We start from the raw sequence: 26,355 nt of genomic DNA, 5'->3' as shown, positions 1-26,355 counted from the left end.
AGCTCTTGTTTTGGTTCCATTTGAACCCCTGGATTCAGTGGACTTGAAGTGGCTGTCAATGAAAACTGCATTCCTAATAGCTATCACTTCAGCTAAAAGGATTAGTGAGCTGCACGTCTTGTCAGTCCATGCAGACTGCTGTAGATTTCTACCAGATGATGGAGGGGTTATACTCCGCCCTAATCCAGCCTTTTTGCCAAAGATCTTGTCCCCTCTCCATTTAAAGCAAGTGACTGAACTGCATTCTTTCCAAGGAGTTGTTCAAGATGAAGGGACTTTATCCTTGCTTTGCCCTGTGAGAACACCATGAACTTACATTAGGCACACAAGTCAAATCAGAAGTACAGACCAATTGTTTGTCTGCTTTAAGATGGAAAAGCTTGGTCAACCTCTGTCAAAGGCAAGACTTTCTCATTGGATAGTTGATACAATACGGCAGGCATATAATGGAGCTGGATTGCCTGCTCCCTCCCAACTTCATGCACACTCTATACGCAGTGTGTCCACTTCATGGGCTCTGTTTAGGAGGGCATCCATGGGTGATATTTATGCAGTTTTAAATTTGGGTATGCATGTTCTCAGTGATCTGTTCAATACTCTTGATTGTTTTCCACATAAATATATGTTGGTGTACAAATTGATTTAATAAAGTTATGCACCTCCTCTTCCCGACGTGTCTTACAGTCCCCATATGTATGTATTCTGGTGGAGAGATAGTCTCGATACTATAGAGAATGTGGGGTTACATTGTAACCTTGGTTCTCTGAGTGAGAGACTATCTCTCCACTGCACTGTCGCTCAGAGACGCGTTCATTTAGAGGAAGTAATGCGCTATGATCATCCCTTATATACACAGATGGGTATGATCTGCGCATGAGCATAATTAATAAGCCCTTTCACACATACAGACTTCACTGAAAAATTAAAAAAATGAAAGCATCAACAAAAACACTGATCGTGTTTACCCCTCCATGTTTACAAACACAACACCGGGAGGCGCAGCCGTTTAGAGGTCATTTCCATTTTATGATGTCAAAGAATTTACCGGTAATTTAAAACCGATGTGTGAATGGTGCTTTACCGTAAAAAAGATGGAATGCCGCTGCCTGTGTGAACAGCGCAGTTTTGAATTTACCGGTAAAGTCATTCTGGTAATTTTACGGCAATTTACTGGTATTACTGTGTGAAAGGGGCTATTGTCTGATTGCAGCTCCTAAACCATTCTTTAGCAAAATGATTTTTCACCTCCTGCCCCTGGGTAAACTCCACCAGCACCACCTGCTCCAACACCACCTAAACCAGCTCCAACACCCAAGAAAATATGTAAATACTAAACTAGCCGCTTGAGTAAATGACTTATATTTCAATATGGACAATTGCTTTAATATAAAAATGTAAATTGTGGTTTTAGGTGATTTCAAAGTAAAATGCATCCTTACCTCCTACACCAGGGTAAAGTCCACCAGCACCACCCGGAAAAGCTCCGGCCCCACCTAAACCAGCTCCAGTACCTGAAAAAATTGGTGTAAACAGTGAACTTCTAATATTAGCTCTTGTAAAAAAAACAAAAAACAAACACAATTACACACAAACAACTGAAGCACAATGTTAATTTCTTCGTTCTGTGGATAAAGCATGTGGTTTTTATAATCATTGAATTAATTATTATTACCATATTTAGCAGCTTTGGCCTGTGCAGCAGAGATCCCTAAAGTCCCCACACCTATGTACAGAGACAGCAGATCAGCTACTGGTCATGCATTTGCAGTGCATGTATGTGCGTGCTGTTTGCAGCCATGGAAAATGACAGTCATTTCACTATCTTTGCAACTCTTCTAGGGTGAATCTCATGAAGTCAAGAGCATGTGTGGGTTTTATTTCACCACACAATCTGACTATATACATACAAAATTATATTTTTGCATTAACATTGGGGGCATTTTGTATTGGGACATTATTTTTGTGAGAATTAATTAAAGATATATAGACTATATCCCATTTATCCCATTACATACACACGCACACACACACATTATATATAAAAAAAATTAATATACATATATATATATATATATATATATATATATATATATTATTGAGCTAAAATATGACATGCTCTTTAGAGGCTGTTTTAGATTCACCTCTAGTGTAAAATTATAATAAAATAGCCTAAAATATCCTGTAAAGAACACATTGTTTTTTAGCTCATATGGTGGCTCTGACATAACACACCAGTCCCTGTTGGATAACCGGGCTTGGAGCCAGCTCCTCCTTTCCCACCAGGGAGTCCAGCACCTCCACCAAAACCACCATAACCTTTGGCATAGCAGGTAAGAATCAGGACACAAGCTCATACACATCACACACAAGGTATTCAGGACATGCATGTGATTGAGGTTGCCACTGTAGCCTACCGTATGGAAGTTTACCACCAGTGTATGGTAACCCAGCACCTGTTAGGACAAGTCATTACATAAGACTTATCAAGATATACTAAAAATATACCAAAAATGCTGTCAAATGTGTTGTATCCTGTATATATTATAGCTATTCACAACAGTAGAGTTTGGCGAGAACTGCAGTAACACATGACCAGTATATGAACAAAGAGCACATACAGATTAAATGCTACAGATAAAACAGCAAAATATTAGATGATAATGAAGCCTCTGAATGATTTCCGTTGACGTACGAGCTCACTTTCACATAAACTGTAAAGTGTTAAACCGTTGAAGTTGACCACACATTTGTATCAACATTGTATCCTGTTTTTATCAGAACAAATATGCAAGTTTGGAAAAGCTCTCTTCCACTAGAGGCTCACATATTAATACCGCAATCAATTTCTCCTAATTCCACTGGATTTATTCCTAGTCCATGATTAAGGTTGATAACGTGCCGATAAGAGAGACATGAAAATATGTACTTAGTTTCAAGCTTCAAACAGAAACATTTATGAAAATATTTTCAGTTGTGACTATGAAAACTATGACTATGAACTTTGTCAAGTGAGATATCACTTTCCAGAGTGCTCAAAACAAATTAATTGAGCCCTTCAACTGCTGAACCTCCGTGTAGAAGAAATCACACAATGTTTCGGTGCACCGGAGTGCAATCTACCACATAAATGGATGACTAGCGATCCAAGTCTAAACACTGATCCAATATAGCTGGGTTTCATATGGAGCGTTTGATGAAAGACATTCTTACTTTCTTAATTCTATCAACCTCATATTGTATTGCTTAATAGCTGTAAAACCACAAATGCAATCAGTTGGCAAATGCTTCTTTTCAAGGCGTGGCAGAGCTGGGCTGAGCACGATTTGTGCAGTCTGATCAAAAGAATCAAATGTTCCACCTGGGGCTTTGGGAGATTTGAGAGGGTATCCGTGGAATACTCCTTGTTGCAGTGGTCCATATCCATGCCCACCTACAGCAAAAGGATCATTTGTTTGAATGTCAACAGACAATGTAAACTTTTTGAACACAGGTGTTGTTCAGATTTGCAGATCCACACTATCCAGATATCATTATTAATATTCTGTTTAAATGGTTGCTGTATGCTCATGTACTAACCACCACCTGGTACCAGACCCTGTCCTCCACCCGCAGCTATAGGAAAGATTCAGTCAGTCAGATATAGTAGAGTTTATTTCACCGCAATGACTCATGTCATTTTCATTGAGAGTTTACCTGATTTAGGTTTGAGTCCAGTTCCTGTGGCTACACCAGGAAGAACACCCCGCCCATTGAAGCCTGTAATCATTTAAATCCAAGTGATCAAGACTAAATGAAGGCCATGTGTGCAATTTTAATTTGGTGTTTTATCCAAATTACTGATTAGTAGGCCTGCACTAAATCTGTGAGCACAGAAAGCCCCACAGATGTTTGGAGAAATCATTCAAGTTCTACACATTTCTTTGTTCATGAGATGTCTTGGTTAATTTGATAACGGCACAAATGTATTCTATGCACGTATGCACAATATACATTTCATGTGTAATTTCTGCCTGTTTCTATGCTGGCATTAGAGTCTTCTACGGTGTGCTTTCTCCTTTAGGTCAACTGCTGTTATGAAGCAGTCAATCTTGCTGAGCAAGTCAAAGAAATTAAAGTTAGGTTCAACAGTCTTTAGCTAGCTACCTGAATAATCCATTACACACTGTGAAAGTAACTCTGTCGCCCCCTTGAGTGTGCCAAGAATTTGTATGTTGGCATTCTTGCATATAATATGTTTCTAGCCTAAGCAAATACTCCAGAGTGCAATCTTGACGATTGGGGCAGGGTGGCACGTGTCACTCTGCCCACCCCCATTTCCATTGGTTTATAACACGGCAAACCTTATTTGTGTAGACCCGAGCATGCACATTCCTTTGTGTACGATTTTGTAATTGATTTGGCCATATTACAGAAATATTATGTGCTAACTCTAGAATCATAGGCCTATCTTGATTATTATCTGTTTAGTAACCATGGTAATTTTAGTCAGATGAAGTCATTGTTTACAACTCTTGTTCTGTGCACCTCCGGGTTCTTCAGGTTATAGTGCTTCATTCATATTTCTTTGAGGATCGGCAGGCCGCGGATCGGCACTAAATTAGGATTTTATACACAAATGATGATAATTTACTGTATTTTAGACATGGACAAACACGAACATAAGTGGCTGACGTTTTAAAGCACAACCGTTTTTGTTGTTGTTTTGTTGTTCTTTAAAGAGATGAGTTATAGCCTACGTTGCAAACTTGTAGGTTATAAAGTGCTAATAAAATGTTTTCATGGCAAACTCAATGTTTCCTTGTTTATATCTTAATAAAATATTTGAGTCTATTGATTCTGTTACAGTTTTTAAAGGTTCCTATAGTAAATAAGTGTCCGTGACATCAGATATTAAAAAATCAATTTATATATCCACACACTCACTGTGTGCGTGTTCTAATCTGTGTACAGGATTAATTTAGATTCAGTTATTAACATTCGATTATTGTAGCCATATAGACGATCCAATATTAAATCAAAATCTGTAAATCTGTGCAATAGGTACGTGAGCACTTTTAATGAGTAAACGAGACCTTCTCTGTGATTAATATTTTTTTATTTATTAAAGACTAGAATCACTAGGCTACTAAAAATCTAAAATCAGTATAGGCCTAATATAGTACAGTGATTCCTGGTTATTTTTTAAAGGATTGAGCCACAAAACCAGTAATTTAATTTGTGCATATATATAAAAGTATAAATAGAAATGTTGCAGAGAAAATATATGAACATTTATTGCTTAAATATGCACTAAAGCACATTAATAACAATATTTGCTGTAGGTCAGATTTAATAACAGCTGTTTTAGTAAACAAAAACATTTCAAATAGGCCCATATGCAAAACAAATAAAAAATAAAAAATGTTTCAGCAAGGTTTTTATTCCCATTATCCACATATAAAACCCCAGTTCACGCTGATGGGCTATTTGGTATTATTGTCTTATTTGTCACCACAGTTTTTCTTTAAAATAAAATCAGTTGCAGGTTTGTCCTATGTCTTACTGAACTACAGTGAAATATCATCATAAGTTTTTGCTTATCCACCAATCCTAAAATAAAGAATATGGCTACATATAAACATACATTATAAAAAACAGCTAGATCTCAAACAGTGGATCATTTTTATCAACATCATCCAGCTAAAACCGCCCATTGTTAAAGTATGTCTGCTTCGTGTAATGTGAAAAGTGCAATAATGTCTGACCTCATTTAACGTGCTACAGCATAGGTAGGACTATATCATGGCCACGAATTAAGAATTTGTTCCACAGACTTAATTCGTGAGCTGCACATATTAGCTCTGTACTGTCCGAAGTACTCGGAGATGCCGCCACCAAGCATTTGACAGGAACTTAATCTTAACTAATTAGTCATACGTAAAAAAAAAAACACATTTCCTAATTGATTCTAACTGAAATCACTGTTGTTAGCACTTATATTATATTTCTGTAGTACAGCCAAACAGCGTAGATCATTCATAAAAACATATATAAAAGAATGCTCATGCGCAAACATCTACACCAATAAGCTCTGCTTTATTATAAACCAATGAAATTGGGGATGGGCGGAGTGACACGTGATCGTCCAGGGTGCACTCTGGGGCTACTCAGCCTAAGCGTGTAGCATCCTCAGCTCAATTGAACATATTTTGCCCTGTGTAGATCCATTTCACAGAATTCAGCATATGTTCCCCACAATCCTCACCATAAATGTGGAAAACTTTCACAGAGTCCTTGTGGGACTGGTGGTCATATTGCAGTACACAAACAGAGGAAAATTAACAAACCTTGTCCAGGAACAAGTCCTCCTTGATACGGTCCAGGCACTCCCACTCCTGCAGAAAAACAAGATCAAAAAGTTGATCTATAATCATGCTTATTTCCACGTATACATACAACTTCAAACCCCACACTCACCCGGCACTGGAGCTTTTCCGGGCTTTGCGGCTTTTCCCCCAGGTCCAACCCCACCAGGGCCCAGTCCTTGTACACCGGTCTGAGGAAGGACAAGGCCTAACATACAATTGAAAGGTCAGAATACCTTTGACCAGACTATCACTGCTGGCTAATCACTCGAATGTACTCATGCCAGTATTTGCTAAATATACATTCACTGCACCTGGGAGGACAGAACCAGGACCAGTTCCTCCTGCACCTGGCCCTGAATGAACACAAACACACATTCAGTCAGATCACTAAACACATTGGGTGCAAATCTGGCCTGCAGATATTCCTTACGCTCCCTTAGTAATTTAATTTGCCTCACTTGCTCTGCCCCTCTGACATGAAACAAGTCATCTTATCTGATTTCAGTGCCTGGAAGCTGATGTTTCAGGCTGTTCATTTATTTGTTTAACCCTTTTCCAACTGATATCAAACACAGAACAACAGATATTGCATGCTGCTTTTAGATTTTGCCAAGGACATGCTGAAGTAATGGGCATGAACACCACCAGCGGGGTCCCAGAGGGGACACGTTTGTTGATTTGGCTCATGATCTAAGGCTCCTTAATTCAACTTCAAGCCAGCTGGATTACCAGGAAAAGAGTCATAGCCGTGTGAACACCAACAGAGTAAATTATTTGTAAAAGGTGTTAAAAAGGGACCTGTATGTTTTTATTGTATGAATGTTTCCTCTGAAAATGAGGTCAGATCCCCTCCTACTTTTTCCATTTCGATTCTTCTCAAAAGACGTTTAATTCACAGTGTGTTTGTACAACAGAAACAATGGACTCTGAAAGATGTATATTACCTCCTTTACCAGGCTTTCCACCAGCACCTGAAGCAAGAGAATCAGACTTAGAAGAGAGCTGTGTAGTTTTTGTTACTTAGCCACAAAGACAATCCAAATCATTAAAAGGCTTGTTGAATGAATGGCACCTCCAGGTAGACCTCCTCCAAGCAGACCTCCTCCAGGTAGCCCAGCACCTAAAGAGAAGGTCTAATGGTTATATGTAATTACTTGACTGCACTTTAACCACTGCTGACTATTCACTGGATGATGAGCACCTGGTTTAGCCGGTTTCAGACCTCCAGCCACTGGGTAAAATCTTCCAGCACCACCGTATGCACCATAAGCCCCATAACCACCTACAATAGAAGAGACATACAGCAACAAATTCAGGAAACCTGTATGCAAGGCATGGACATTTATTGGCATTAAAAGTGTCAGCAATTTTAACATGGTTAACTTGAGGATATTGAGGACAATGTATCATTTTCATTGAAGGAATGTTCTGGGTTCAGTACAACTCAATCAGCAGCATTTGTTGCTTTTCAACTTTTTGGTCACACTTTATTTCAATACCCTGCTTTAGCATTCTACTTACTCTTAGTAACTTTACAACTACATGTCAACTAGCAGTTATTAGATTATTAGTAGACCGTCTGCTTAATATCTGCTGATTTCACCAACAGACTATAAGTCACTTTGCAACTGTGTCAACTTATTCTACTAAACCTTACAAAAAGTAGAGAGAAGACAATGAAATTATAGGAAGCAGCATGGAGGCTAGATCTGTTTTGCAAATAGGCCTACAGTGACTATTGTGACCATGAGTATGCCTCTCTAGAGCATTTGAATTCATGACTCTGGATAGTGGAATACCAAGTTAGGAGTGATATCTAATAGGAAGGATGTCACATATGAATCATTATGAATTATGAAGATGATCTGCCCCCATCTGCATCTGGCTTGGACTGTAAATGCTATGGAGTGATTTAGCAATGAGACTGGGAGGAGCTGGATGGGAAAGAATGAAGAGAGAGAACAAAATACAATAAATTTGATGAAAAGTGAGGGCTCAGAGTCTACAGTGGATATTTTTGGCTAAGTAAATGAGGAGTTAGCTTGATTGAAAATTATTGCTACATTGTGTCCTCCTTCAACACAGAAACCCTAAACAAATGAGGTCATGAAGTTTGCATCCGTATTTCATGGTAGAGGGAGGAATACAGGAATGGAAAGGATGTGCAGTAAAATGATTTGCTAATGAGTCTTTCTTTTGCCTTGTTGTCATTATAAATCTGAGAGTAGCTTTAAAAGCCTCTAAATTCTGGTGTTCGAACTTCTGACACAAGAGAAAGAGATGAACATTTTATAGTGCCTGATGGCAAAAGGAGGCTACACACTCGTGCTTTCCAAGCATAGTTTGCTGAGGGTCACAGACAACAGATAATTGGAAAAAATCCACATTGCTCTGCAGAGCTGAGGATGTAACCATATTTTGGCCTGTTATGGAATATTAAACAGCTTGTCTACATTTGGCTCTAACCTTTTGGATCAGTTAAATGTATAGAATAGGCTAAAGAAAGGTCTCCACTAATCTCAGCCTCAAGCAACATACTCACAGACAATGTCAACAGACTGAAATCATCAGTTCCAATGTGACTAAGAACTACACTAAAATAAAGTGGATGTTTTAGCTGGAAAAGAAGCTTTGTCTTGAGCATCTGGTGTGACCCCCTTGATCATTAAAACTAGCAAACAAACATTTCTAGTAACTGCGGATCAGTCCTGCACATCAGCTTAAGTGAATTTGACTTGGCCATCCGGAAACATTTAATTTCTTCTGCTTTAACATTTCAGTGGTAGACATACTTGAGTGTGTTTATGGACACCCTGAAGACATTCTTTGGAAAACTTTCTGATATAACACAGAACACATAATTTCATCAATGATGGCAAGCTGTCCTGGTCTAAAGACAGCAAATCAGCCCCAAAACATCATACTGCCCCAGCTGTGTTTCACCACTGGGATGGGGTGAATGCAGAGGTTTGTTGTAACCAAATGTAAGGGTTCTAATTTACAAACAAAGTTCTGTCTACTCATTGGTCCACAATATGTTCTCTCTCATTCACATGGTCTTAGGCACATTTGAGGTCGCTAGAACTGTTCTTCTTGTAGAGCTGTGGCCTCCTCTATGCTGTCCTGCCTGATTGTGAAGAAATCACACCAACTTTAGCCATTTCAAGAGAGGCCTCTAGATCCTTAGATGCTGTGCTCTGGGGTTTTGTGACCTCCTAAAAGGTTGTATGTTTTGCTCTTGGAGTGATTTTTGTTTGGACCATGCCTAGGCAGAGAAACAGTGGTGTTAAATTTATGAAATGTTTCCATTTGAACTATATCTGCCTCATTGGTGGATAACTGTTTTTTTCCCACTTTGAAAAGCATCTTTTTTTTTCTGGAAATCAACAGTGCGACGACAGTATTTTATGATGATGTCATCACTACCTTGCTGTTCAGAGTATGCAGAGTATTCATATACTGTTTAAAGTCTTTCCATATGTTACATATTTTTCTCTTGGATGTTTACTCTTACATTGCTGGCTGTTGTGCAATTGATCAGTTTCAACCTTCATGCCTTCTTAATTATTAGTGCAATATATCGTCCAATCATGTATTTTGTGGATGGACTCTCAAGTTGTATTTATGACTGGGAACACAGTCACAGCATCTGCACTTCTTTATCTTGTCTATACAGTAATGTATATTTATGTATATAAATAAGTATTTGATGCATATTGTATGTTTTTAGACAGTAAAACAACATTTATTTGTCTGAAATTCCAGGATCATCAGCAAGGTGACTTGCTAGATAGCACAATCAGTGTATAATACCTGATTACAGTTGGATAATATAATTACATTATTTTTCAAGACAAAAAGCCAAAGAATGCAGACCCCTCATTTGAATGAGTGCTTTCCCAGACAGTCCAATTGTCATGAACCCGGTCTATGACCCGGTCACCCGCTCACCACATGGACTCTTGCACTACACTAATGGTGCTTTTCCACTGCATAGTACGGCAGGGCACGTTTCAGTACAGCTCACTTTTGGGGGGTTTTCCACTGGGTACAGTACCTGGTACCTGGTACTTTTTTTAGTACCACCTCGCCCGAGGTTCCAAGCGAGCCATACCGTTACCAAAACATGATGCTGATCACTCTGCTGATCACTGATTGGCGGAGAAAATCGTCACTGCCTGTGTCATTGAACTTTCAGCACAAGACACAACAGACCCGCTAGATTTAAATCAGCACAGCCAGCAAAGGATCGAACGCAACTGTTTTGAATGAGCGCACCTTTCTTTTAACAACCAAAAAAAATGTCTGTTTCGTTGTTTGTTGAGGAAGTACAGACGATCCTCTCGTTGATAGCAGAGGAGCGGATCCAGCGAGAGTGTGATGGAGCGACGCAGAATTAAAAAGTTTTACAGGAGTCACGGCAGTAGAGGCGGTGCAACTATAACGACACGTGAATAATCCCGCCCACTCTAAAGTGGTACTAAACTGCAGTGGAAACACAAAACAAGCCGAACTGAGCCATGTCGTGCCGTTCTGAACCGTGTCGAGCCGAGTCGTACCACGCAGTGGAAAAGCGCCATAACTGTTGCACTTCATTCCGGACTACAGTTCCCATCATCTATTGCACTGATGACACACACACAGCTGAATGCACTGATTACACACACACAGCTGATTCCAATTAGACATGCTACATAAGCCATGGACTTCCTCTTTCTCACTGCCAAGTATTGTTATACGCATATCGCTATGTTTGTGATAGCAATGTTACGGAGCAGTCTCCTAGTTTTGTGTTAGGTTCTTAGTTCTAGTCTTAGTCTAGTTTCGTCATATTGTCTCTTTGCCTGATTTCCTGTTTGCTTTTATTCTCTTGCCTTGTCGTTTGGACTCTGTTTGCACTTTGCCTAGACTACTGCTTTTTTATCGGATTACCTCTCTTGTCAAGCCCTCTGGATACTGTTCGCTGATCGAAGACCCACGCCAGATTATTCTTTGCCTTGCCTGAGATGTACCTGCCTGTGTTGTTATCTGATCCTTACTCGTTTCTTTACCATGCCTCTGTAATAAAGCCTTGCACATGGATCCGTACGTCTCATGTCTGTTCAGTATGTAACACCAATATTATGGTATCAGTTATTTCCAACATAGGCTCATTAGAAAAACATGCTTCTTGTGGGACTCCAAAAAATACCTACACTGAACAACAATTCAGTGCAGTTTCCATCTGAAATAAACACTAGTGCCAATAAAACACCCATAATTTATTGATTTTCATACAAATGATTACAGAGGCAGATCATGCATTAATGACACTTACTTTTGCACAGTTCTTTGCACAGTACTGTGTATGTTATAACCTCATAATGCTTTAACCTAAAGCATTTTAACATTTGTATCACATAACCAGTTCCATATGTGAGACTTTTATGATGTAGTAAGCCTGCTCAGTAGCTCACCTGGTATAGCATTGCACATGCGATATGGAGCACATGGGCATGAGTCCCATGAAACACAAGTCACAATGAAAGAGCTCAAAGACTTGTAGAAGCAAGTTAAAGGGGTGTGGTTGGTTTGTGTCACATTTGCTTTTGTTAACACTACTGGTTAGATTCAGGGTAGGGTTTAGTATAGGTGTGAATCCGACACCTACAAAAACAAACAATAAAATGTTTCCATATTCATGTTCATCTGATTTGGAGAAAACCGAATGCTCTTTTAGTGCCACTCACTGTACATTTTGCTCTAAAAGTGCCATTAAACATGTAGGAAGCAACATGATGTCATAAGAAAATAACAGGAATGTTTTTCAAATGAGCCTGAACCGATTATTTCAGAAAAATTTGCTTCTAAACCGCACGTAATAACAAAAAAGTACACCAGCCGCTTTATTTTTCAATCAGCCGGACATGTCTAAGTGGACAATTCTGGGCCAGAATGAGCTGTAAAATGGGCTAGACTTCATGATAAAAGTTGGGCTCTATGACACTACCGAAGGTACCCGCTAGCACATCTGAACTCACAGAAGCTCAAGAAATGTGGAATGCTCTTGGACTAACTGTGCCTAATTTCCTTTTGTTCATCATACGCTTAGATCTTTAGATGGACCTGTTGATCCATTCATTTCTTAGTGCATCTAATCTTTACTAATATATAAATTAGAGTGACTCTCAGACGCGTGGATCAGACGCCGAGACAGGTGTGTCTGCCATTAGTTTATGATGCACTCCCCTGGTTTCCCGGTGTCAGACAGCCAACCTCCCTCAAGCACTGAGTACTGCTCAGGCAAGGCAACTATTCCTGATGAACATGAAGACAGTCCAAGTGCAGCTGGAATATATTACTGTCATCTCACTCTCCCTCTTTCCACAAAGCACTAAGTGCATGAAGGTTATCGAAACAAGCTTTACCCACTCACAAAAACTTACAAAGGAGGACAGAAGAAGAAGAAGCATATACGTTTTTGAATTAATGGTAGACAAAACCACCACTGAAAGTTTAAGCTGGATGCCATATGTCAAATGATGTGATTTGTCAAAGACGAAACATGCAGTATAGGTGAAAATGTTAGATGGGAGTGATTTTGAAGAACTTAAAGTTCAGTTATTGTGAAGTTATCACTGTTAATGTGAAGTGTTGTCCAATGCTTTTGAGTCTCCCTACCAAAAAACGGTATTGCCATGGTACTGGTAATGTCTGAAAAACAAACAAACAAAGGTACATTTTTTATTTTTTTTTGCTTGTGACAGCTTATTAGTATTGTCAGAAAAATAACGAATAGTATGTTAGGATCAGGTTTCCTGCTGTTGCTTGTCATAGTAAACTGCTCTAATTGAAAATGTAAATGTGTTCATTTTTTATCTGCACCGCACCCTGTACCACCCTGATTAACTAATTGACCATGCACCACACTGATCTATGCTCGCTATGTTGCATGCCAAATGACCATCAGTTCTGCATACACGCAAAAACCTGCACGAAATGTTCACATGCCACAGATATAGCTATTATACTAATCTAAAACAGGGCAGATACATTGCAGCTGGACTGCAAATAGATTTTCACCAGCCAGTGCAACAATACTTGGCAAAATGAAAGGAAATTCAGAACTTTGTATGGATGTATGTGGATGATGAATGTGAATCCATTTCCACTGATTTCTGAGAATATTGAATAGTCATTTGTTATATAAGACAAGTTGTTTGGTACTGTTCACTATTCTAGCAGATAGTGGAAAGATGCCATCTCTTTGTCTTCATAAAAGATGAAAAATGTAATGCAGCTCTCTCTCTCCTGTGATGTCTGAAGGATTTCTTTCAAGCAAGACTTACAACAACTAGGCATGGTAACATTTGGAGATTATAACAGATTTATCAAGTATGAAATGATCAAGACAGCAGCAAGCCTTTATTTTCAAAGCATGTGGCCATCCAATCCGTCTTGGGCTCAGGCATGCGTTTGTAGAGCTGGGTGCCAATCATGTGAATGACTGGTGTAAACACATTCCATATGAGAAAGAACCATTCATCAATGATTTATTTTTTAATAAAAACACCATTTGAACAGAGTCCAAATGAGAGCCGGACTGTTAAAATCTGCAGATAGAGGGAGTACGGAGCTGAAGCAAAGCTTAATCCACACCCACAAGCCCCCTCCAACCCTTTACCCGTCCTCACTGGAGCAGCTGGACAAGCCTGAAGATTTAATTTAAGAGAGCAGAGAATTCCGTGGCCCTCGTCCATTTAACTGACGGCAACTGCAGTGAACCGACTACAGTATTCTGGAATTCAAATGGTACGGAGGTCCAGTGAGATTATTGGAAGGATCTCAGTCCCAGTTATTTCCACTGACCTGTGAGCTCGAGATAACTCGTGATCCCTACAGCAAGTAAAAGGCCAGTTACCAAATTAAAGAAACAAATTAAAGACATGCATAGTCCTTTCCTTTTTGCATGACAAAAAAAGACAATTCTTCTGTTAGATGGTCCAAAGATGACATCAACAACTGCACGCTGGCTCATTCGCTCTAGGCCTCGACACTCAGTTAAGTAGCCAGCATGAAATTTGGGTGCAAGCTGTTTCAGCTATGGACAGAAATATATTTTTGCCTGGCAGAGGCTCTCTAGATCTTTGTGTCCAGAACCGTGAAAGTTTGCATTCTGGGTGCATTCCTATACAGCTAAAATAAGTCAAAAGAATGCTCCACGTCACATTCTGTAGATATGATATGCTTTGGAAAAGCTGTGGTTGAATCTGGTTCATAGGCCATTTAAGGTCACCTAGAGAGAGCTATGCAATTTATAATTTGCAACCAGGAGATATTTTGCAGTGTTTTAGTAGCAAGTGGTGTTGCTACTAAATCACTCCACCAATCTGTCAATCCAGCTATAGCTAGTGTCTTATTGTGTATTAATTTTCAAGCATAGTCCAGAAAAATTGAGATAACAGCTAAACAAGTCTGATGCAGGATTTCATTATAGCAAGAGTTACCTAGAACTTTGATGCAGTTCTACAAGCACTCGTTATTTCCTCAGGAAATGCTAATCTAGTTACCGATATGCTGTTGTTTTTCCCTTCATTGGACGGGAAAGTAAAATATTACCATATGTCCCCTACTGTGTCCAGTATCATTTTGGACGATTTTGCTCCCAAAGGGAGCAGGTGTTTGCACAGGAAAGAAAGTAATGCACTGCCAGATGAACAGATCCAATTTACATGCGATTGCGAAACAATCCATTGTAACAATATCAGCAAGTCTCATTGCCCCAGTGAGACTTTCTAAAGCATGACTCATTTGTACTGAGTTTTCCCTTATGTCACAGAGGAAAAGCCATGTCTGCTACTGAAATAATTTTTTTACTGCCCTGTTTACTGTCATTCACTTGAAAGTGTACCTAAATATCTCTTCAACTTTGACTATGTAGGATTATGGTAACTATTTTGGTGTTTGGTGAACGTGTACGACTTTAACATAACCTGCTTGCAAGCTATATAATCGAAATAACGGGTGACAACCCAACACTGAAATCATGGCTTCATTTCCAGACATCATTTGTCACAAAGAGAAAGACATGCTTACGAAATGGTTACGTAGGTTTTATGACAGAGTGCACCAGGATGAAAAGCCATCTGCTTCTGTCAAGTTTTGTTTCTCGTGCAGTTCCAGAAATATGCCACAAATACCTTCGATCTGCATCATCCCCCTAGGCAGAACGTGAACATATCGGCCACGGATTTGAACCGTTTGAACATTTATTTCTATTATTTATCACATCTCAAAGAATGGTATTGTGCAAATCAAAGTCAAAAATGTCAATGCAAGAGCCAACTGTGGCGGTCTGATCAGTTGGCGATGCGTGAAACATGTCCCAGATGGCTCGCATATGCAAGGGGTTTGTGCATGCTGAATACTTTTCTGACAAGTCAAGGCTGAGATATGATACGACCAATAAACAGAGCTCACATGAGCCCTCCACTCTTGCTCCTAACAGACCTCAGGGATATCAGAGTACTTTCGTGTTGACTCTAAATCAGGGGTGCCCAATGCTGTTCTTGAAGCTCAACCTTCCTTTCAGTGCCAATCCTGCTCTAACAAACCTGTCAGTGATTACTAAAGGTCCCTGGAGATCTTAATTGGCTGTTTCAAGTGTCTTTGCACAGGGTTGGAGCTGAACTTTGCAGGAATGTAGATCTCCAGGATCAGGCGTACTGGTTCTAGTACAGTGGTTTCCATCCTGAATGAGATCATCAGCTCATTAGTAGAGATTCCAAGACCTGAAATGGCAATGTTGGGGGCTCCGGAAACGAGGTTAGGAACCACTGCACTAGAATGTGTGTGTACTGTACGTCCCTTACAGAACAATACTGGTACAAGACCATTTGAGACAATAAAGATCAGTTGTCTTCTTCCCCTCTTTTAATTATTTATTTATGTCCATGTTTCCTCTGTTATTTATTTCCAGAGTCACACATCTCTTCTTCCAGTAAGGATGCATTTCTGTTTTATGGCAGTGTGTGTCACCGAAAGGTTCTTCATTCAGGAAGTGAAATAAGAAGAAAGGACTTCTTGTTTTATGCTAAATCATACTCTAAAAGAAGAACGCTGTTATGATGATGACCACATTGTGGTGAACAGCGTTATTTGGAACAGCTCTCCTCCAAAGCAGTTGCGCAAGACTGGTGAAACGAAACGCGATCTTGAAAATGCATCTTGAAAATGTTCGCCTCTGACAACATAAACAGACAAGCATCTCATGAGAAGTAAGAATGAACTCCAAGGACTTGTTTGCAAATTTTGCCTTTGAGCATATTGTCCACACCTGGGGACGAGCACAGGAAGTGATGTGTGGCTCCTGGGGTAGTTGAAGGATGTCAGCGTCGACTTGGCGACATGAGGATGGGCCATTATTCACAATCAGAGGCCAGAGGCGAGCAGTTTGAGGACAGGTCTGAGCCTGCTAATGAAAAGCACATGTGCTTCACAAGACTCTCTGGCTCTTCCCAGCTCATCTGCCTGGCCCACACCCTTCATTCTCTCTGTGTTCAGCCCTCGCTCTCTTTCAAGTCTGAAACAAACTGGCTCCTCTCACTTAGACAACATAGAAAAGCATGTGGAAAGCAAAACCTGACATACTTTCTTAGGGCTGTGCTGCTCTGGTTTCTGTACAGATCAAAACAAAGTCTGCTTTTGAGATCAGGTGACTAAATAAAACGCAGCTGCCTGTTTAGCCATTGCACAATTAATTCAATAAATTCAATGTGAAAAGTCTTCTGAGCCAAATCTTTCCTCGTCACCTCCAATCTAGTCATGATATTTATGAGATCGATCTCACGCACACGTGTAATGAAGAAAAATGTACACGGCATGACATGCAAGCTAACCATTTGTGATAAGAGGTTGCCCAACATTTCTGCAAAATAAGGCTTTTTGTGCGGCGTGAGAAGTTGTGGGGAAGTTGTTGCCTAATGGTTAGAGAGTTGGATTCATAATTGAAAGGTTGCGATAGGTACGAGTACGAGTCTCAGGCTGGCAGGAACTGTAGGTGGGAATATACAGCGCTCTCTCCACCCTCAATACCACGACTGAGGTGCCCTTGAGCAAGGCACCGAACCCCCAACTGCTCCCCGGGCGCCGCAGCATAAATGCTGCCCACTGCTCCGGGTGTGTGTTCACGGTGTGTGTGTGAACTTTGAATGGGTTTAAATTTAGAGCACAAATTCCAAGTATGGGTCACCATACTTGGTCTTATATCATGTCACTTTCACTTTGTCACTAGAGAATATAACAAATGTTTAAACAGAACATTTTTACACTTTTATCCACTAAATGAGCTAATTTCAAATTTGATGCCTGCTACAGGTCTCAAAAAAGTTGGCACGGGGGCAACAAAGGGCTGCAAAAGCAAGAAATTTTGAAAAGATTCAGCTGGGAGAACATCTAGCAACTAATTAAGATAATTGACATCTGGTCTGTAACAAAAATACGTCAAAAATGACCACAAACTCTTCAGCAGCTGGAAACCTATATCAGACAAGAATGGGACCAATTTCGAACACCAAAACTCCAGAAATTCCCCAGACCTCTTCAAACTGTTTTGAAAAGAAGAGGAGATGCTACACCATAGTAAACATGCCCCCATCCCAACTATTTTGAGACCTGCAGCAGGCATCAAATTTGAAATGAGCTCATTTTGTGCATAAAATTGTAAAATTTCTCAATTTAAACATTTGTTGTGTTATCTATGTTTGTTCTATTGTGAATAAAATGTTGGCAACACTTTAGAATACTGTTTCTTACTTACTGCATAACTAATAAAGAATTATTGAAGAACTAACAGGTAATTATTCAATAACACTTAACTCACTACTGTTAACTACTAAGGAACGTGTGTTAACTAATCAGTATGTAATACAATTTTATGATTGTGTTAAGTAACAGTTAGCTAATCAATAACTAATGTATTCTGTCATACCTCCTTAAGAACTACTATTAATTATCTGCTAGTTAAGGTTCAAGAAATATAACTATGAAGTAACTACTAATGAACAGTCATACACAATTAAATTGAGCTGTGACCCTCTCATATAAATGATATTAGCAGTAGTAGTAGTATGAAAATGCAATATTAATAAATGCAATACATTTTATAGAGGTTTTCCCTGTGTAGTGAATTGTTTTGTGAGTGTGTTTTGTAAGAAATCAACTTCAGATAGGAACCCCACCATCACTCCAGTGCCATGCGATAACTTACCTTAGGTTTTATATTTTATATACAGTACTGTATGTGTGCCTCCTCACCATATACCACATTACCATTAATTCAGTTCCTGTATATAAGGCAAGGACTGAGGGAAAATGAAAATACAGGTAACCCATTAGCAATTAATAAAGAATTATCAAATAATTATGCAGGACTTATTTTGAACCTGAAACAGTAGGCCTATTCTAAAGTGAAAATATAGTAAAATCTTTAAGTTGGATAGTTATGGCAAGACAGTGGAGATGGGGTTCCTTTCCGAAGCAGATTTCCTACAGAACATGCACACAATGCAGTTATTTAAGATACAGGCAAAAGCATAAGGGGTGAGAACCAGCACAGCTTAAGTGACATTTAACCAACTTTACAGGAGGGCCAAAACAAAAATTTACCAGTGGTTGATCTGAATTTGTGCACTGATTTCAATCGTTTATAATACAAATTTGTACACTCATGGATGACAGTATATTTTTGTCAGTAGAAAGTGCTCATCAAGAGCTTTCTTAATATCTCTTACGCTCTTCTGGTTCTCACCCCTTGTTCTGTACAATTATAGTAATGAGTCCTTTTGGGTGTGCATAAAACAAATGCATATTTCATTTCCATTATAGGCTAATAATAGTAGTAGTGGACTGTAATAAAGTTGCTACTGTAGTAGTACTTTGTACTTGTCCTTTTACTTAAGTAATTTTGAAAATGAATAGGCCTTATAATTTTACTGGAGTAATATTTTATTGGGGTATCTGTACTTTTACTCAAGTACTTGATTTGTGGGCCACAACCTGCTTATTATAGTGATTATTTGTGTATAACTGTTCAGTAGTAGTTATTTCATAGTTATTTTTCTTGAACCTTAACTAGCAGATAATTAATAGTAGTTCTTAAGGAGGTATGACAGAATACATTAGTTATTGATTAGCTAACTGTTACTTAACACAATCATAAAATTGTATTACATACTGATTAGTTAACACAAGTTCCTTAGTTGATAACAGTATATAGTGAGTTAAGTGTTATTGAATAATTACCTGATAGTTCTTCAATAATTCCTTATTAGTTATGCAGTAAGTAAGAAACAGTACTCTAAAGTGTTACCAAAATGTTGACTCATGTGATTTGAAATTCTTTTAATTTTCATTTTATTCAAATTTAAAAACGTCCCAACATTTCCGGAATTCGGGTTATAGTTTTACTGAAACAAAAAAAGGTCATTATATCAGAGTTATAATTAAAAAAGAAATTAGAGTTGTGAGCCATAAAAAAGAAAGAAAAGAAGAAGATGATGAAGAAGAAAAAACATTAACTGCGAGAAACATTAACAGCTTTAGCCAAAGTGGCTTTCAGTGTATTTACGGAAAACATGGCACTTTCCACAAATAGAAGTCTAAATGCTAAAATGCTTAAATAAAAAGTAATAGATATATTTAAGAAAATGTTGATAGTCCACCAGAATAAAGTAAATATTACAGGATCTCAATTTTAAAAAAATGTATTTTAAATATTTATTTGTATAGTATTTAGAAGACATTTGAAGCCACCAGAATTTGATCTTTTTTTTTTTTTTTTCTGTTTGATGAACTTCATTCTCCAAACTGCTCATCCTAATTAGAGGTGCAGGGTTTTATGAACGTGTTTCTTTAAATGTACAATAGCTTTAATTGTGTCCATCTTGGAGAGCCAAAGACGAATAGGACATTTGAAAAACATGCATGTAATGTTCTGAAGCTGGCAACCTGTACATTTTCAGTGGTTAGTTTGTGAAAGGTTGTCTAGGAGACCTGGGAATGCTTATTCTTAGTTAATGAACAGTTGTGAGTTAGACCTTTAGAATTTTACACTTGATAGAATTTGATTGTACTTAAAATGGGTTTAATACAGTGGCCGAGAGAGCTCAATGCGCTGCAAATAAAAAAAAAAAAAACACATGCAAATTAAGAAAACAACCTCGTCAGTTTTACAACACACACGCTGAAAATGCTCACAATGCAACCAAATAAAGAAACGCACTGCAAATATATATTTATAAAAAAAACACCTGTGAATTAAGAAAATAACTTCAATTTGACAACACGTGCACTGCAAATGCTCACAACACAACCAAACAAAGAAACGTGCTGCAATTAAATACCCATAAAGCTGTCACTGCCGTAACCGGGCAGATCGAGCAAGTGGGAAAATCGATATCTCTGCTGCAATCCAGATACGTCACTATCTAGACGGCTCTTCGTAAAGACAGGGATCAGATCAGCGATCTGAAATCTAAATTCGATGACATCACATTAAAGATTGCTGACATGGAAGACCGCAGCAGAAGATCCAATGTATGGTTAGTCGACTTCAGAGAAGGTGTTGAGGGAGATGACTGCATCACTATTACGATCCATGTTCCGTCTCCTGTGTTATGCTGTGGACTCTTATTTTGAAGTGGTTCTCTGCCCGGTGTCTCTGTCTTCACTTTCTGAGTTTATTTTCTGTTTCTTTAGTCTGCTTGTTTGTTCCCATAGTTACCCTTGTGTGTTCCTATGACAACTGCCCACGCCCCCTTGTTATTCCGTTGAGCTTGTCTGTCTGTGGCTGTATCCGAAATCGCCCCCTATACCCTCATTCACTATTCCCTACATTAGTCCACTCATACAGTTCACTTGAAGGAGTGAATGAAAACGAGAGAGTGAATTCGGACACTGAGTGCACCGGAAGGACTGCCGCTTTTGCATAGTTTGCTTGCTGTTTAATAATCATTTGATACGGGCAGCTCCAGTAGTAAGACTGAAGGATTAATCTTGAACTGTGTCACGGAAATTGTGTATAAACTCTAATAGTCAATTTACAATTAATTTGTACCTGTGTTGTATTACGCCGTGGACGAGTGCTTCTAAAATCAATGAATGGATGATTCAGCTGCGGGCGCCATCTTCTGGTGAGACGCGGGAATTCACTCGGCGCTCGACTCTCGCAGTGCATTCTGGGTCATCTCTAGCCGTTGAGTGTACATCGATTGTACACTCGTTTTTGCGGTGCATTGTGGGATTGAATGAGTGCACTCGAGAACATCCACTTTGGTTTCGAACACCACTTAAAATGGCTGTCCCCTCAACTAGTGCACTATTTGAGGGTGTAGGGGGCGATTTCGGATACAGCCTGTGTGTACTTAAACAGCTTGGTTTTCACTTGTGGGGCTGGTCGTTGTTGATGCTTCCTGTCTTGTTCCCTGGATGTTCTTGGTTCCTGCCAGATGGATTATCTGAGTGTTTTGTATCTTCTCAATTAAATTTGTGTGTGCAAGTGGATCCTCTCTCTGCCTCATCTCTTCATAACAATCGCCTTTTTAAAGGCGAACCTGCCCAAATGGATACCTTAAATTAAAATCGAACGTGCACGTCGCATCTACTCAGACAAGCAGTCTAAACGCCCATGCATGGTTATATTCAAACTGTTGGACTACACCGATAGACAAGCCATTCTCAAAGGGGCGAGGGCCGCATACCCGGTAAAGTTCGGCAGCGAAACCCTTAATTTCATCCCGGATTACAGCGCAGACACCACTAAGAAAAGGAAGGCTTTCACTGAGGTGCGGAAGAAGATAGATACACTCAGAGTTCAGTCGTTTCTCCTCTTCCTGGCTACACTCAAGGTCATTCATGCAGGGAGACAAAAGCTCTTCTGTTCGCCACTGGAGGCTGAGCAGTATCTTCTGTCTTCATGGCCTGGGAACGACATCGCTATAGCATCTGTGGGACTGCCTCCTCAACTGGACCGCTGTTCTGACATGGATATGGAGCAATCTGTCACTCAGTAGAGATAAAACTATACAGCAAGTGTACTGTATATGCTGTTGTAAGACATTTATTTTACCTTTCTCATTTGCTATTTTGTTTTCTTATTTTCTTTTGCTACAAAATAGGTTATGGACATTCTTGGTTACTGAGGTAGGTCCCCCTTTATTTTATTTTTCTAGGCTATTAAATCTCTGAGCAGGTTGAGATTTTATATAGAAATTTATTTTGGGATTTATTTTTAAACCAGTTGTATCACAATCACGAACCCCCCTAGCTATAATAATCTCTCTTTAGTAGTGGCTGGGATCACCGCAATTGAGCAGTCACGGCTCTTGTAAACTGCAGCCCTACACTAGCCAGAGGATTCGTTATACCATCGCAGCTTGCAAAGTGCATGTACATAGTTTGATTTATGTTCATCTGTGTTTTGTTCGCAGCAGCAACTAACTTTAATGTATTGCACCCCATATAAGCAATACTTGATGAAACTCTCATCAAATCATAATTGCAGTCTGTGTAACAATAACTCTAAAGGTACTTTTTTGCATATGTTTTGGGACTGTTCAGTCATATCCAATTTTTGGAAACATGTAGATCAAGTACTAAAACGTATCACAAAGTTGCAGTTTGACCTTGATCCTTGTCTTATGTTGTTAAATGATGAACTTTACATTAGTGCAGAGAAGATTGTTAATGTCTGGTTTCACTGATGCTAAAAAAACAATTACACCACAATGGTTCACACCTGACACGGATCTTAGAAGATTCCGGCTGCTGTCTTTTCATTACATTGTTTATAACACAGCACTGCAAGGATTAATGGGGCTAGAATACACACTCTCACTTATTGGAGTAGTATAGTCAAAGCTCTAAAATAATTGTTTTAAATTGATGATGCATTATTCTGTGTGGTAATTTGCTGGTTATTTGTATGTTCCTTTTAAGTTACCCTGAAGTATTAAACACTTACTGTACTTGTGTCTTTTGTTCCCTTTTTTTTTTTTTTTTTTATTTCTTGGTACTTATGCTGTCATCCAACATTTGTAATGTTATTATTTCAAATTAAAAAAACAATCCCAAAAAAAGAACACTGCATACCAGAAACAAAATCCAGTTGTATGATGTCGTAAACAAAATGTGATCAAATAAATCACCAATCCTATCACTCGAGTCATGCTCTACACCACTGGTCACAAACTTGTTCCTGGAGGGCTGGTGTCCTTCAAAGTTTGGCTCCAACCCTAATCAAACACATCTGAAGCAGCTAATCAAGGTCTTGCTTGGTATACTTGAAACTTCAAGGCAGGTGTGTTGAGGCAAGTTGGAGCTAAACTCTGCAGGACACCGGCCTGTGGTGACCCCTGCTCTACACTATAGTGTTCTATAATAATGATCCAACTGATTTGTTATTATTTTGTGTGGAATGATCTACACCCATTTATTTTGATTATTAGTGTTGCCATGCACATTTGCTTTGTTCATATGGAAGCAATTTTCTCAAATTCATCTGTGGTTGGAGGCACAAGCTGACAGATCGAATATCAATTAATGTATTCTAATACTGCAGTCATAAATATAGTTTTGAGTTGCCTGGCTGCATGTGTCTGTCTCCTTATGATGGATTCTTAACATTCTAAAACAAAGTTACCGTAGTCCAGTCAGAATGCGCAGAGGTTTTGTTTAGTTTGGGAATACGTGAAAAATATTAGAAATGGAATTGAAGTATAGTAGCATGCATAAGAATATTACACTCTCGTGCTTAGATCAAAGTGTCATCTGTTTAAAACTAGGATAATGACTGAATAAATGAACACACTAGGGTCAGGGAGTGTGTGCAGCTGGGTGGTCAATGAATGAACGGCTGATAGAGTTCTGTACAAATCTGCGTGTCTTTCTGCTGAGCTCTGCTGGCACAGATCATGCATGGCCTGAATGAAATACAGGAACACACAGCCACAAGCTATTCTGAATCTGGCCAACTGAACTGCACGGACCGATCCTATTCAGATGCTGCCTTACAGCCAATCTAATCTCAAATACGTTCATTCGTCTTATCTGCGGACTGCGTTCATGCTAGGTCGTGTGTTGCGCATGCTAGTCTGCTTCCCCTCAGAACTGCTAAGTATTTTTACCTCAAAGATGAAAAGCGAAAGTTTAGACAATTATCACCTGCTTTGTTCCAACAATCACAGCCAAAGACAACTTCCACTGCAAAATCTGATATCGGGGAGTTTCTAAGCTCTTTCAGAGTGAAAAGGTCTTTCTCAGAGGAGCCAGCGAGCTGCTCCAAAGTTTATTGAGCTTGGCTACATTTGTTTAATTTCTTATCTCTCCAAACATGTCGCTGGAATCCGCGCTGCTTTAGGAAATTCAATTATACCCGAACGGTGCTAATGCACCAATAGTGCTCGGTTTGACAGAGAAAGCGACAATATTTATATTACGGTATCAGAGTGGGTCCAGTTGCACTTTGGTAGGCGCCAATATTTCCACTTATTGTATTGCCTGTGTTCCAATAACACATTCAGCACTGCTGCCCCATTGTTTGAGTAGCGCTGATGTAAGTTTACACTCATTAAATCAGCTCGTGGACAAGGGTGCTGGGATGAAAATGATCAGGTCATCGCCCACTCATTTCACCGAAAAAGGATATTCCATGGCAAAACCTGGTCAGCCAGTGGATGTAAAACTGGAAACTGGAGAACTGTGGCAATATTCTCTTTTTTCACACCAGAGATTCTAGTATGCTTCTAGTATACTGATGAACTCTGGGCACTAAGATTAATGCTCTATTGAGATTTCTTATTTGAATCATTGCCAAAATTCTCAGTGGGCTTACCTGGTTTAGGAGGTTTTCCACCAGGGCAAAAGTTGCTTTTTGGTAATTGTTTGTTTGAGTGAATATTTTCCAGTTCCAATTCATCAGTATAATTTTTGGTAATACTTTGTTTGGTTTAGTTTTCAAAATGAATTAACACTTTTTTTTAATCAAGGAATTGTTACAAAAGATTTATATTTCAAATAATTGTGTCCTGGTTTCCATAAAACCATTCAGCAGCACAACTGTTTTCAACATGGACAATAATCAGAAATATTTCTTGAGCAGCAAATCAGCATATTTGACTGAAGACTGGAGTACTGATGCTGAAAATTCACCTTTGATCATATCACAATTACATATCAATTACATATAAACATATTCACACAGAAACCCCTCTTCTTTTTTTTGAAGGTTAGTGATACAAATTTCATGAGATTGCACTGGCATGCTACATTTTATATTTGTAATTGCTGTGAAAAAGGACATCTTTCTTTTAAATAATTTTTTTGGTTACCTAATTTAGTATATGCATGCAAATGAATGTACTTGTATGGATGACCTTGAATAGCTCTTACCAGCTCCATAGCCTCCAGCCCCTAAAGCTCCTGTCCCAGCAGCACCTCCATAACCTCCAGCCCCTAAAGCTCCTGTCCCAGCAGCACCTCCATAGCCTCCAGCCCCTAAAGCTCCTGTCCCAGCAGCACCTCCATAGCCTCCTGCTGAACAAGAGATCACTTCATTAGCATCTGTCTCACACTTATAACACACATTATCTGTGTCCACTCGAGGAGCACACATTACACATTACATGCTATCAACTTCCTCACAGCATTTGCACATGGTGAGATGTGACAAGTGAACTTTGACTTTTATGGCAGTTTTATAAGTAATGAGAGCTCACTCTTACTGACACAGCCTGCCAGCAAACACATGTAACTTAACTGTAGCTCCCAAGTTTGAGAAAGATAGAGATATCAAGATTGGACTGAAAAAAAAAGTCCATAGATTGGACTTGAAAAAATATAGCTATTTAACATTTGCACCATTTATAGTGTTAAATATATGAGTGACAACTTGCCCCAATTGACAGCCCCCCCCCCCCCCCCAAAAAAAAAAGAAACAAACAAAAACGAAGCAATTGAACAGTTCATCATTGAC

General features: G+C 39.1%; 1 protein-coding gene across 3 annotated transcripts in view; it reads right to left on the bottom strand.

Moving 5' to 3' along the window:
• LOC306851147 (uncharacterized protein) overlaps nucleotides 1–26,355 on the bottom strand; it is a gene marked incomplete at its 5' end in the record, with an annotated part of 73,367 nt that overhangs the window by 34,100 nt on the left and 12,912 nt on the right. For all 3 annotated transcript variants that reach the window (XM_079387268.1, XM_079387270.1, XM_079387269.1), the window contains 15 exons: nucleotides 1,246–1,302; nucleotides 1,440–1,511; nucleotides 1,673–1,723; nucleotides 2,233–2,316; nucleotides 2,415–2,453; nucleotides 3,359–3,430; nucleotides 3,577–3,612; nucleotides 3,694–3,756; nucleotides 6,327–6,374; nucleotides 6,457–6,552; nucleotides 6,659–6,700; nucleotides 7,292–7,318; nucleotides 7,420–7,467; nucleotides 7,549–7,629; nucleotides 25,773–25,916. In XM_079387268.1, the coding sequence (XP_079243394.1) occupies nucleotides 1,246–1,302; nucleotides 1,440–1,511; nucleotides 1,673–1,723; nucleotides 2,233–2,316; nucleotides 2,415–2,453; nucleotides 3,359–3,430; nucleotides 3,577–3,612; nucleotides 3,694–3,756; nucleotides 6,327–6,374; nucleotides 6,457–6,552; nucleotides 6,659–6,700; nucleotides 7,292–7,318; nucleotides 7,420–7,467; nucleotides 7,549–7,629; nucleotides 25,773–25,916 (960 nt within the window). The remainder of the gene's footprint in view (nucleotides 1–1,245; nucleotides 1,303–1,439; nucleotides 1,512–1,672; nucleotides 1,724–2,232; nucleotides 2,317–2,414; nucleotides 2,454–3,358; nucleotides 3,431–3,576; nucleotides 3,613–3,693; nucleotides 3,757–6,326; nucleotides 6,375–6,456; nucleotides 6,553–6,658; nucleotides 6,701–7,291; nucleotides 7,319–7,419; nucleotides 7,468–7,548; nucleotides 7,630–25,772; nucleotides 25,917–26,355) is intronic.

Source organism: Barbus barbus (assembly GCF_936440315.1).
Source record: "Barbus barbus genome assembly, chromosome: 31".
NCBI classification, from domain to species: Eukaryota; Metazoa; Chordata; class Actinopteri; order Cypriniformes; family Cyprinidae; genus Barbus; species Barbus barbus.
This window is presented reverse-complemented; position numbering and strand designations above follow the sequence as displayed.